Below are 11,707 nucleotides of genomic sequence, written 5' to 3'. Positions count from 1 at the left end.
CGTTCCGACCGTATGAATTATGGCCGGTCAGAGCGCAGGCGGTAGGTCGGTGGACGACGACGATGGATGATCTTGTGAAATACGCTTCCTTTCGGACGCGACCACGCGTCAGACAAGTGGGTTGTACTGGCCGGGGCCACATTTTGTGAATTGTCCGTGCCGCAAAAGTTGATGTGATGAGTTGCCCCGGGAAAATGGATCGGCTGTCGATGGTTGCGATGCGTGTGACTGCGGGGTGGGTCACGCGTCGCACATGCTGAAGACGCTCATAAAATGGTGATCGCAAAAGCGCGGCACCAGGCGCCTCCATCGGAGCGAGGCGGGACGATGCAGCAATATTTCGCTGACTTTTGATTCAAGTGATGCATCGTGATTTATGGATTACCGAAGGACACCACCACGAACACTGTTCCGGGGACCGCCTGGGGCTGTCTCTTGTCGGTCTGGAAGCTCTTTTGTTTTCTGCCACAGCATTTTCCATTATGTTTGAAATGAAAGGCGGACAAAGCTTACAAACGTCAGCCAGAAAGTCAAGGTTACGGTGGCTTTCACCATGATTAGTAACATATAAAGTATTTGGTAACTGAAAAAAAGGTAGATTAATCATGATCGTAACTCAAATTTTTGCGTGTTTTTAGCGTTTATTTACAACAAGTAACTGGGGGGGAAAAAGGAGGTCGCCAGTAACCGCACGCTGTGGGGATGATGGAAATATTCGGTCACGCATAAATTATACAAATTTTGAGGTCAACCGACTCACGGGCACGGGGTGGAATTTCAGGCCTAGGCTTCAGGCATTCTTCATGTGCCCTTCGTTTTTTGCCTATCGCCCTCCTTTCCTTTCCTTTATTCCTTTATTGATCGTCCCAAAGGCCCTCGCCTATGAATTGCGGTGTTATTAAATCCTTCCCGAAATTCCTCAACTCTCTGTGTCGGTCGCACCATGTTTTGTTCCGTGGTCGGTGTGGAACCGAGAATCCGGTCGCTTATCGACTGTGCGGTCCTTTCCACGTATTTGCGAAAATGACCCGTTACTTACCCTTTTTGAGGTGCGTTTAGTGAAGGGCTTATTGGTGGCCGAAAGCCATGAGTAGTGCCCAGTGCTTTATGATTATTTTCCAATTCTCCTACGAAATGCGATAAGACTTTCCATAATTTTATTGGAATTGAGTTGAATGTCTGGAAGGATCCGAAAGCCGCCGGTTTCGGCAGCATGTTCTAAAATTGCCAACACACGCGAAGGAGTTTCCACTCGGCTCAATTTAACGGACACTCAGATTATTGCCGTGGTGTGTCCGTGCCGTTGTCCGTCACGGGCACGTCACGGGCGTGTTTGAAGCATAACTCTCTCTCTCTCTCTCAGTCTCTCTCGATTTACTTCTCGCGCAAACCACAAAGATGAGCTTGTTACGCCAGTCCGGGGCCCACTGCAGTTTTCCCCCGCGCCGGAACAACGGACATCCGGACGGAAACATGACAGGAAGCCGAAACAACAACAACAAGGGGCCCTTTCATACACGGGCCTCCCCGGTCCTAGAGGGCGCGAGGAAGCGAGCGAGTGTATTGTATGCCGCTTTATTTCCTTCGCCGCGTTTTTTTTTCTATCGTTTCATTCGGAACCGAGCGGACGAATGCAAAGTGGATGAGCCTCAATGTTAAACACATTACTCAGCACACGATGCTCGATGCTTGCGCCCGGGTGCGGCAGCGAAAGGGTAGCGCGCCGGAAGTGAACAACAAATTGGCTTCCATTGAGGGGCGCTCCTTGGGGCGAATGAAAAATTCACTCCCCAGCATTTGGCGCTTGCAGATGGATGGACATTTTATGTATTTAGGCTCTGCTCGCTAGACGTGGCTTCGAAATCGGAGCAAAAAGGCGGAAACGCAGCGCGTTCCTATTTGGGGTCCGCGGGAAAGGGTCCGCATTTGGTGCTTCCATTTCTCGCAAACAAGGCTCCCGGCCCGGCAGCCAACAAAGCGCAGAGGGGCAACATAACACAGACTTCTTGTTTGAATTTGCCACCCGAAAGGAAGCGACCTCCGACCGATCCTTAAAGACGGGAAACAGAGGCCTCTTTAAGTAATCACATTCCGTCGCAGGCTTTAATCCTAGCGGCTTCCCGGTCTCTGGGGCTGGGTGACAAAAAAAGCATAAAACGTCTCGCAAACATTGCCACAACATAACAACCATCCGTCCCGTCAGTCCGCTGCGACACACTCTGATTTCCGGTCCCCACCCGGAACGAAGTTATGCTCCGGAGAGTTGATCGATGATGCCTTTAACCGTGAGGAGAGCTCGCCCCGAGTGGCACAGAAGGACATAGATAATTGAGTTATTATCGTGAGTTATGTTTCACCGATAAATGTCCCCCGTGGCCGAGGCCGAGTGTCGGCTGCTTTGTTTTATTACCTTCCATTCGGATGCGAGTTCCGATTGGCAATTGTTGTGTTATGTTATGTTGTGTGCGAAAAAGTGAGCCATAAGGTCGTCTAAGAGCCCGAAGACCGAAGGCAAGGCTCACTGGCAATGGGCTTCCGCGCAGCGAGTGGGAAGCGATTTTCGTGCATTCCGAGATTTGGTATCCTTTTCGCTTTCTTTCCTTCGCAACGTTTATAACGTTTTATCGAATGCTCCACTGATTGAAAGCCTAATGGCTGGGGGGGTCTGGGTGTCCATTTATTGTTTTTCAATCGTTATTTTTTGCCCCCCCGGCAAGCCATTCGAACTCAGTGGTCCCTATCCAGGAATAGTTTCGGGATTGGCAAATGGCAAGCAATAAATTCGACTGACACGAGATCCGGGAACCAGAATATGGTTCCGTCTGCACGGAAAAATGGGTTCAAAACAATTGACCTGTAATTACCTCGATAAAGCTCGGACCTGCTCGTCTGGACCGGGTGCCAGCCATGCCAGCCGGCAACATCGGAAGCCGGAAACACACCGAGGCTGTGATACTAATTCAATAGGAGTGAATTATTCAATTTTGCCCGACCTCCAGAAGCCTCGGCGTTCGGCGATGAATGTTCAATAATTGAATTCTCCACGCGGTCGGCCGAAGGCTCCTTCGAAGGCGTCCTTCCGACGACGATTCACAAATCCTGGCCGGCTGTTGCGGGTGTCGGCACGCGGCTTCAATCGATTGAGGAGCCGGCCGACGGAAAATTAGATCGCATCGGAAGGCAAGGCGAGCATTAGGCTCGGCCTCGGCGAGAGAGGCTGTAAATGAATAAATTATTTAATTGGAAGGAAGTTATCCCATTACAAAGGGCAGAACCGCCGCCACCGTCTCCCTGCGTCAGTCAATCCACCCGGCTTCGCCGTTGGCCACCGCACAAACCATGCAAACCATGCTTATGTCATTGTTCAGACCATCGAACCAGGTTCACTCGATGCACGGTAAGATGGCGTTGATGAATTCGGATATAATTGCTACGCCAAATCCGGTATCGTTTGCAACATCGGCCGTCTTACCTCGTCCGGTGGCCGACTTCCTGAAGTTGTGGTTTTGTAATTGCTAAATCGCTCACGCACAAACGTGTGTCAAAGGCCCTCAGGGAATGCATTCGTTCTGTGGTTTTGCCCTTAGAGAGACCCTTACCGTGGAGCTTTATTCCGTGAAGCCATTTGGATGCCATTAGAAAATTCCTGAACCATCCTGAACTTTTAATATTCTTGTCCACACAGCAAGAGCAGATTTTGCTAACTTTTGGGATGGAATGTTCGTGGAGGACTCGTCATTCGAAATTGATTAAACCAAGGTTCCAAGGGTCTTAGATTGAGTAACATAAATCGGTCGTTCTGATCGTCACATTCTTGACTTACCAGTTTCAAGAATTAAGTGTTTGGATTTTAAACTACTGATTACATGATTTTTGAAAGGTCCACTTTCATCCTGGAAATCTGGAAACATTGAGTAAACACTTTGACATTTATGAAAGGGCTTGTATATGAATTTGACCGAAAATCATCTTTTCTAACGAAGCTCATTTCCACCTCGGGGGTTATGTTAATGAGTCGGATTGCCCTATATAGGGGCTCGGAAAAATAGACCTGTAAGAGAAGCCCAATGCATTCCCAACAAGTGACTGTATGGTGTGGATCTTTGTCTGGAGGCAACATCGGCCCATTGTTTTTCGAAAATGAAGAAGTCGTTAGCGTACGCTGCCGAAAAATGTTGTCTGATTGTCTGATCAATATTTTCCTAGAATGACCACCCTTTACTTTATGGGTCAATGATCTACATCGGACTACAGTTAGAATTAAGTTGCAAATGTTGCATCACTCAACTCCAGTAATCATTAGGTCAGGACTCGAACTCTTGCTTCTCCTTAAACCCTCGACGATCCTCGTTCCTCCAAAGCATCTAATTTCGTAGTCTCTCCAGTTCTTGGAATATGATTCCATTTTCCAATGGTTCCAGACAGGTTAAAAACTAAATAAATAATAGTTTTAACGATCAATCGCTCAACAAGTGTGAATCCTTCGCAGCTGATAAGCACCAACGGGGGCTAGTAACGGATTTGAACACGATAAGTGCCACCGGTTCACGAAAAACCAATTAACGGTGAGATTTACGCCAACTAAATGTAGTCACATTTTGCGGTGGCCCAATCGTTCTACAACACCGCAACCGGGCCGGTCCCTTCCAAGTCCAGCTCGAAAACTAATCTCCACCTGGACGAAGCCGGGACGACCGGAACAGGAAACACACACCCAAGCAGTGTCCCTGTCCATTATTAATTTAACCGCATTACGAGCGGATTAGTGACGGGTATTAGACGGCGGCCCCGGGTTGGGCGATGTCACCTCGTGATTCGCCCACCGTTATCAGATTTTTGTAGCCCGGCACCGGGACCGGGACCGGGACCTTCCCCCTGGACGCAATCGTAAAGACACCGGCTGAGAAGGTCATTACTTTCGTTTACCGGAAGACGTGTCCCGCTCCCTCTAGTAATTCCCGTAATCCAATAAATAGCTTATTCGAGGCGAGTTTTCTCTAACGATTTTCTCTCTCTCTCGCTCCGTTACAGAATATGAAGGATCGAGTGAGTCAGTAAGGAAGAGCAACCTATAGAGAGCGCCACCGAATCAACGTTCCCTCGGACCTGAGCCTGAGTACGTCATCGAGCTCTCTCCGTGGCGCTGGCATTCCCCACTGTCTGATGTCGACCGAGCATCCCTTCGCCATGTCCGCGGCACGAACTCTCCGGCTAGTCCTGCTGGCAGCGCTGCTACTGGTGCCTCGTGCTGGCTCGGCGGGGCTGGCCAACTGTCCGCTCGGATGTCAGTGCGACGACGATACGCTCGTCGTGACGTGCGGCGAGGGCCAACTGGACGTGCTCCCGATCGTGCTGAACCCGTCCCTGGAGCGGCTAGTCATTAAGAATAACAAAATCAAAACCATCGACTCGTCGATGGTGTTCTACGCCGAGCTGACGTTCCTGGACCTCAGCTACAACCACCTGTTCAACATGCCGCCGCGCACCTTCGCCTACCAGAAGAAGCTGACCGAGCTGCACCTGAACCACAACAAGGTCGGCGCCGTGACGAACAAGACGTTCGTCGGGCTCATCTCGCTGACGGTGCTCAATCTGCGCGGCAACTTCATCGACGAGCTGCCGGAGGGAGTGTTCGCCGGTGTCCCCAAGCTACAGGAGCTCAACCTGGGCCAGAACCGGATCGCCAAGATCGACCCGAAAGCGTTCGCCGGGTTGGCCAACCTGCGGGTGCTCTATCTGGACGATAACACCATCAGCACGGTGCCCTCGCCGGCGTTCGTACCCCTGCGAACCCTGGCCGAGCTCTACCTCGGCCTCAACTCGTTCACGACCATCCCCCGGGAAGCGTTCGCGGCGTTGCCAGGACTCTCCCGGCTCGACCTGAAGGGTGCGGCCCTGCTGAACGTGACCCGTGATAGTTTCCGGGGTCTGGAGCAGCTGCGAACGCTCGACCTATCGGACAATCGGTTGGCACGTATCCCGACCGGAGAGCTGGCTTCGCTCGAACGGCTCGAGGAGTTGTCCCTTGGGCAGAACGACTTCGAGAGCGTTCCGGCGGGCGCCTTCGCCGGATTGGGCCAACTCCGGCGGCTCGACATATCCGGCTCGCTGAAGCTGCACCGCATCGACGGTGGTGCGTTCGCGGCCAACACCAACCTGGAGGAGATCACGCTCGCTTCGAACAAGGCGCTGTCGGAGATCCAGGAGGGTGCGCTCAGTGGGTTGCCCCACCTGAGGCGTATCGTGCTGCGGGACAACGCGCTGACCACGCTGACCGACGGGCTGTTCACGTGGAACGAGCTGATCGAGCTGGATCTGTCGGAGAACCCGCTCCGGTGCGACTGTCAGATGCTGTGGCTCCGGAACCTTCTGGTCAGCCGGGCGGGGAATGCGACCGGGATCCAGGATGGCCAGCAGCCCGTGGTCCAGTTGCCGGTGGTCTGTGCGGCTCCGGATCGATTGCGGGAACAGGCACTCCAGAGCCTTTCACCGGAGCTCCTGGGCTGCTCTCACTCGGATCGCCAACAGCAGGCCATCATCTGCGCGGTGCTGGTTGGGGTGGCCGCACTCCTCACGACACTGGCCCTCGTCATCTACAAGTGCCGCCGGTGGATCCAGAAGATGGTCAAGGGTAGCTGGGGTGGCAACGGGATTGGGCGGAAGGAGCGCGAGTACCAGAAGACGTTCTCCGAGGAGGACTACTCGGCGCGCCATCCTCACCCGTGTCCGGGGGCCGGGGTCGGTGGTGGTGGTGGTGGTGGTGGGCCACCCGGTGGGGGGCTGGCCATTCACCCGACGACGCTGAACAACTATCAGATCAACAACCATCATCATCATCATCATTCGCACGGCATCCGGCACATACCGGTGACGGAGCTATAGCTAGAGGCTCCCCCTCCACCACCGCGGCGGGCGGGCGGTCCGGCGGCGGTGGGTGGAGTGGGAGTCGCGGGCCACCAGACAACGACGGCCACCAGCTTCCTGCAGGACCCGCTGACGGTCAAGCCGGGCATGAAGCTGTTCCCCAACTACACGCCTCCGATTCCACCCCACCACCACCACCACCCCCTCGCTGAGAATGGTGGGTTGCCGGGGGGTGGTGGTGGGGGTGGTGGTCCCGCCAACCACCACTACCACCAGATCACCTATCAGACGCACCAGCAAACGCTCGCTCCGCTCCGACTGAACCAGGACCACTTCCTGCCGCCCCGGGACAAGACGAATACCATCGGGTCCTTGGGGGTCCTGGGGGGTCCTTCGTGTCCGCGGTCTGGCCAACAGCCGGCCAAGTATCAGACCCACCATCACCACCATGGCGGCGGCGGTGCTGCGTACCCTCAGTCGCCACTCGACCACTCGCGCCTCTATCACCTCCCGCAGGACCTTCACCACGGGGACGGGGAGGACGATGACGGGGAGCTGCACCGTCATCACCACCACCATCATCAGCGGCCGATGCATCATCATCATCTTCAGCAGCGTCGCGTCGATGACGGCGACGACGACGGATCGGACCGTGAAGACGAGGACACGCTGGACGTGAACGGGAGTGGCGGTGGACGGGATGACGAGGGAAGCGGCGGCAGTGCCGACAGTGCCAGTCCCAGTGAGGCCACGTCGCCACCGCAGAGTCCACTGCCACCGGAGCTACCGATCCGCAACGGGTTGCTGCCGCCACCGCCGAGCTACGGTACGGCGACCCTAGAACTGAACCACATCAACAACAACGCGGACCCGCGTGGCCCCTCGCCACCGCCATCCTGCACACCGCCGCCACCGACCGGCCTGGCCGGAAGCGGCGGCCGGAAGACACTGTCCTCCGTGCGCCACTATCACTAGGCGGTGTGAGCGGTGTGTATGTAGATTTCTCGACGTGTCCTCTTCCGGCCTGGGAGAGAGAGAGAGCCAGTGGTGGGCAGTAGATAGGATTAGTAGAACCCATTCGCCGGCCGGCCGTGTGTCATCGTTGTGACATTGTTGTGACCAGAACTGTCACTTCCAACTCGGTCCAAACTGCATTCGAAGGTGGCGTGGCTTCACCGCCCAATTCCAATTAGGCAAAGAGCTCCGTCGTCCGTCCGGAAAAAATTGGCCAGGAATTAAATGTTTACCCCTAATTAGACTGGTGTGCCGGAAACCGCAAGTTCATGGCGAGCCCTCGATGATAACCACAATCACGTCTTGACTTACCGACCAGCGTACGGTCTTACCTCCGGTTCGTTTCTTTTACGCTTTTCTTGGCCCTTCCCTGGGAAGTCCCTGTGGCCTGTGGGTTGTGCATATTTTGTAAGGGAAAGCTGGAAACTCTACTTGGCCAGGGAATCCCTTCCGGCTAGAGAACTAGTCTGAAAAGTAGACGCTAGCCAAACAGCAGCACGAACAGTTGCTCGAGCAGTCATCGCCATCATCGTCATCATCGTGAGCGTCATTGTCGTACGGCGAGTACTCCGAGGACGACGAGGACCCCGAGGCCGCGGGGCGGGAATGTTGTTTAATTAAATTAATGGCCGGAATAATGTCGGTGACATCCGGTGGCGGTGGGGTTCGGCAGCACGGAAGGCCCACAGCACGGGAGCCTTGCCGGTGGTTCTACCGGAAAGCGCTGTTTATTGATTTAGTTGATGAACAACTTTGGCGCGGCGTTCTTAAGAAACCCCATCATCCTACTCATTACCGCGGGGACTCCACGTGGGGTTGGCGAAGATCAATAGACCCGGCGTCGGGCGGCCCCCGAAGCGAATCATCAAGTGCTTGACATTTATCGATGCATGACGTGTTGTTTTCCCTTCGGTTGGCATTGGCTCTTTTTTTTCTTCGCAAATATGTTGGCCGGGACGTAATTATAATCAAACAACTTCAACTCAACGGGTGTCCCCCGAAGTCCCCCTGTTGCTCCTTTTTTCTTGCGTATTAATTACAGAAAAGATGCGCAACCACCGTGGGTCCGACATCAAAGTCGAATCAAAACGGAATCAAAGCCGGACCCGTGCCGGGAGGCTCTTTCGAGTTTTTTTCTCCAGCGACTGAGCATTATGTTCGCTCCCCATCAAAATGAGGTCACCGCGATGTGAAAGGCGCCATTCATGGCTCCTAGCGCGAAATTCATTCATCGCCTGGCCAACCCTAATCTCTCACCCTTGGCTGGACCCCACGCTGGACCGATTGGATCGATTCATCATTATCGGGCCGGGCTGAGAAACTCCTGAAAGTGGGACTCACGTTTTGACCCCAACACAGTAGCCTTCCCGGGGGGAGGGCATCGATCCGTTCGTCGCGGTCGCGGTCGTGTACAGCAATTAACCATGAGTCGGTCGGCCGATCGCACTAATCGCAATAAGATCTCCCGAGCCGAGCGGAGAAACGTCACGGTTCCGTCATCCGGCGACCTTTTGAGGCCGGGAGCCGGGATGTCTTGGAGGTCCTTCGATGCTAGGCCAGCATTGTCAACGCCGTCGCTCGGTGGCCTCGTTTTGCGGAAATCAAACCTCGCTTCACTTTCGACCTAATAGAACCATCAATCATACTTTATATGTGTGCGCGATGCCCCTCGGGGTTCGAAGTTTGTCTCCAGGAGCTTCAGACTCCTGGGCTAATTGGGGGTGCAAGTGGAAAGCGTGAGCAGATTTGCGTTTGAAGCAGCGATTCGATATGCTTTCGACGGGGTCCTGCTTTAGATTGTCGCTCACTAGCTGGCCTGAAAGCGACTCTTTAGTTGAAGCCGCCAGTCGGCCTCACATTGGCGTACTTTTCGTCACCGGGTCTTTCAATTCTCTTGATGATTTTTCTCTAATTAATCTCTCACTTTCTGCCGCAACTTGAAAGCGGCCAGCAAAAGCTGTCGGAGATCAAAGCAGAGCCCTGTCACCCTTAGTTTTGGGATAGGGCATGGCTCCCCGGGCAGGACCCTCTTCCCTCGTCGGACAGTAAACGGAATGGAGGGAACAAAAAACAAACGCGACGCGGAAGGTCTGAAACAATTAAATCATTTAAAAAGCCCCCCAATTGTGGACGGTTGGCAGCCAGCAGTCGCCAGCCTATTTATAGCCTGCGGACGGGAACCGCGTCTCGACGTAGGCTAAGTAACGCATAATGACACTTAAAAGTCACGTCCGCCCCGGGTTTATGATGCCGCCGACCCGAACACCGGGAACGAGCGCCTTGCGGGTGTTGCGTGTTGCTTCATTTCTAGTCCCGTTTGTCCCCCCCGCCGGGGGAAGCTTTCATTTGAATCGCGGACGACTCCTTCTGGTAATTATGCCATAAAAGTGGAAGAATCACATTTTTTGTTTGCGGCCATCGGCAAACGGCAAAATAAGCCCATCAAACGGGGGGACAATGAAAAGAACGGTGAGTTTGTTGAGGAGATCACTTGGAACAGAAAGAATACGATGACACCGGCCACCGGATGACACATTAGGTGAGATGAAAAATGGATGTGAAAATTATGTCAAAAGGGTGCATGAATTTCCTGACCTGACCGAGTGACATTAAGAGGCCCCGCAACCCGCGCTAATGGGCTAAGTAATGAGACTAATGAGTGGAGCCAGGAAGCGAATAGTGTGTAATGAAAATTAAATTATATTCCTAAACCGCGGCCGCGACACGCGAGCATAGTTCTGTCACCCGGAACTCCCGAAGCAAGCGCCATCGTTAACGAACACTGGAAGATTGAATTTAAAATTGAACGCAAATTGAAAGCAAAAAAAGCCCTTCTTCTCGAGCCCTCTCGCTCACTCTCTCACTCTCATTCTCTTTCTCCGTGTAGTAGCGAGAGTAGGAAAAAGGAACGGGCCAGAAAAGCGCAATAAAATAATGGCCACGACGACGACAGGCCGGAGTCGGCTACTTAGCGAAGTAAAACCACAGAACCCGTCGGGTGGCGATAAAGTGAAAAACTGGCCCCGCCATTTCGGCCTCTTCCCGGCTTCCTGGCTGGTTCTGGCGCTAGACGCTAGGAGTAACTTCAAACTTGAAAAGCAATATTCTTCTTTACAAAGAAACTACTAAACTATCGGATCGGTAACGGGGCCGCTGGAGCAGCAAGGCGGTTGAGGCGGCCGGAACCGGAGAACTCGCTAGAACTCGATTCAATCATTCGTACCATTCGTACTGTTCTTTAACGTGATACAAATTACACACAACGCATCGTTACTATTGCAACCTACGACCTAGATTCTAGATACGAACGAAAGAGCAGCGAGCGAGAGATGTTTAAAACACTTATTTAAGCGCCCCGTCCGGGGAACCGTTAACGAGCAATGGATGTAAATAGATAACGGTGCGATAACGCTAGAAACGGGCGAAAGCTCACGCAAACTTAGTCAAAATTGAAACGCGAAACATTTGTGTAAATAGTAAAAAGAGAAACAAAAACAGGCAAAGGAAACTCTCCGTTCCCATTTAAGTGTGTTTTCGGAAATCGTAAGCGTTAAACGTGCATCTCAAAAACAGGAGTTTTGAAGAGGAATTGACAGCAAAACCGGGGAGTGGATCAACGGGGGACAACCTATATCAGAACACGGAGCAGAGAACGGATCCGATACCCGCCGGAGCGGACCCGTCAAGTCAAGCGGATTGTTGTTATCAGTTTTTAAAACCGAACCCATAGTTAGTCAAAAGCTCTGTAAATTAATCAATCAACCACGCTGGGCAGCGGAAAGCGAACTTAACGTTAGTCTATAATGAATTGGAAAAACGGAATGGAATG

At 53.1% G+C, this 11,707-nt stretch overlaps 2 protein-coding genes across 2 annotated transcripts; both read left to right on the top strand.

Annotated features, from left to right (window-relative positions):
• Window positions 1–5,187: 5,187 nt before the first annotated feature.
• LOC131206468 (insulin-like growth factor-binding protein complex acid labile subunit) lies at window positions 5,188–6,882 on the top strand. Its single transcript, XM_058199029.1, has one exon. It carries the CDS (start codon window positions 5,188–5,190, stop codon window positions 6,880–6,882), a length of 1,695 nt encoding a protein of 564 aa, XP_058055012.1.
• A 78-nt stretch (window positions 6,883–6,960) lies between these two features.
• LOC131206466 (uncharacterized) lies at window positions 6,961–7,412 on the top strand (the record flags this gene model as incomplete). The annotated part of the gene is made up of 2 exons (XM_058199026.1): window positions 6,961–7,324; window positions 7,381–7,412. Coding segments are annotated over 2 exons (396 nt in total), but the record flags the coding sequence as incomplete, so codon positions are not given.
• Between the last annotated feature and the right edge of the window lie 4,295 nt (window positions 7,413–11,707).

This window comes from Anopheles bellator, chromosome 1, assembly GCF_943735745.2.
Source record: "Anopheles bellator chromosome 1, idAnoBellAS_SP24_06.2, whole genome shotgun sequence".
In the NCBI taxonomy this organism is placed as follows: domain Eukaryota; kingdom Metazoa; phylum Arthropoda; class Insecta; order Diptera; family Culicidae; genus Anopheles; species Anopheles bellator.
This window is presented reverse-complemented; position numbering and strand designations above follow the sequence as displayed.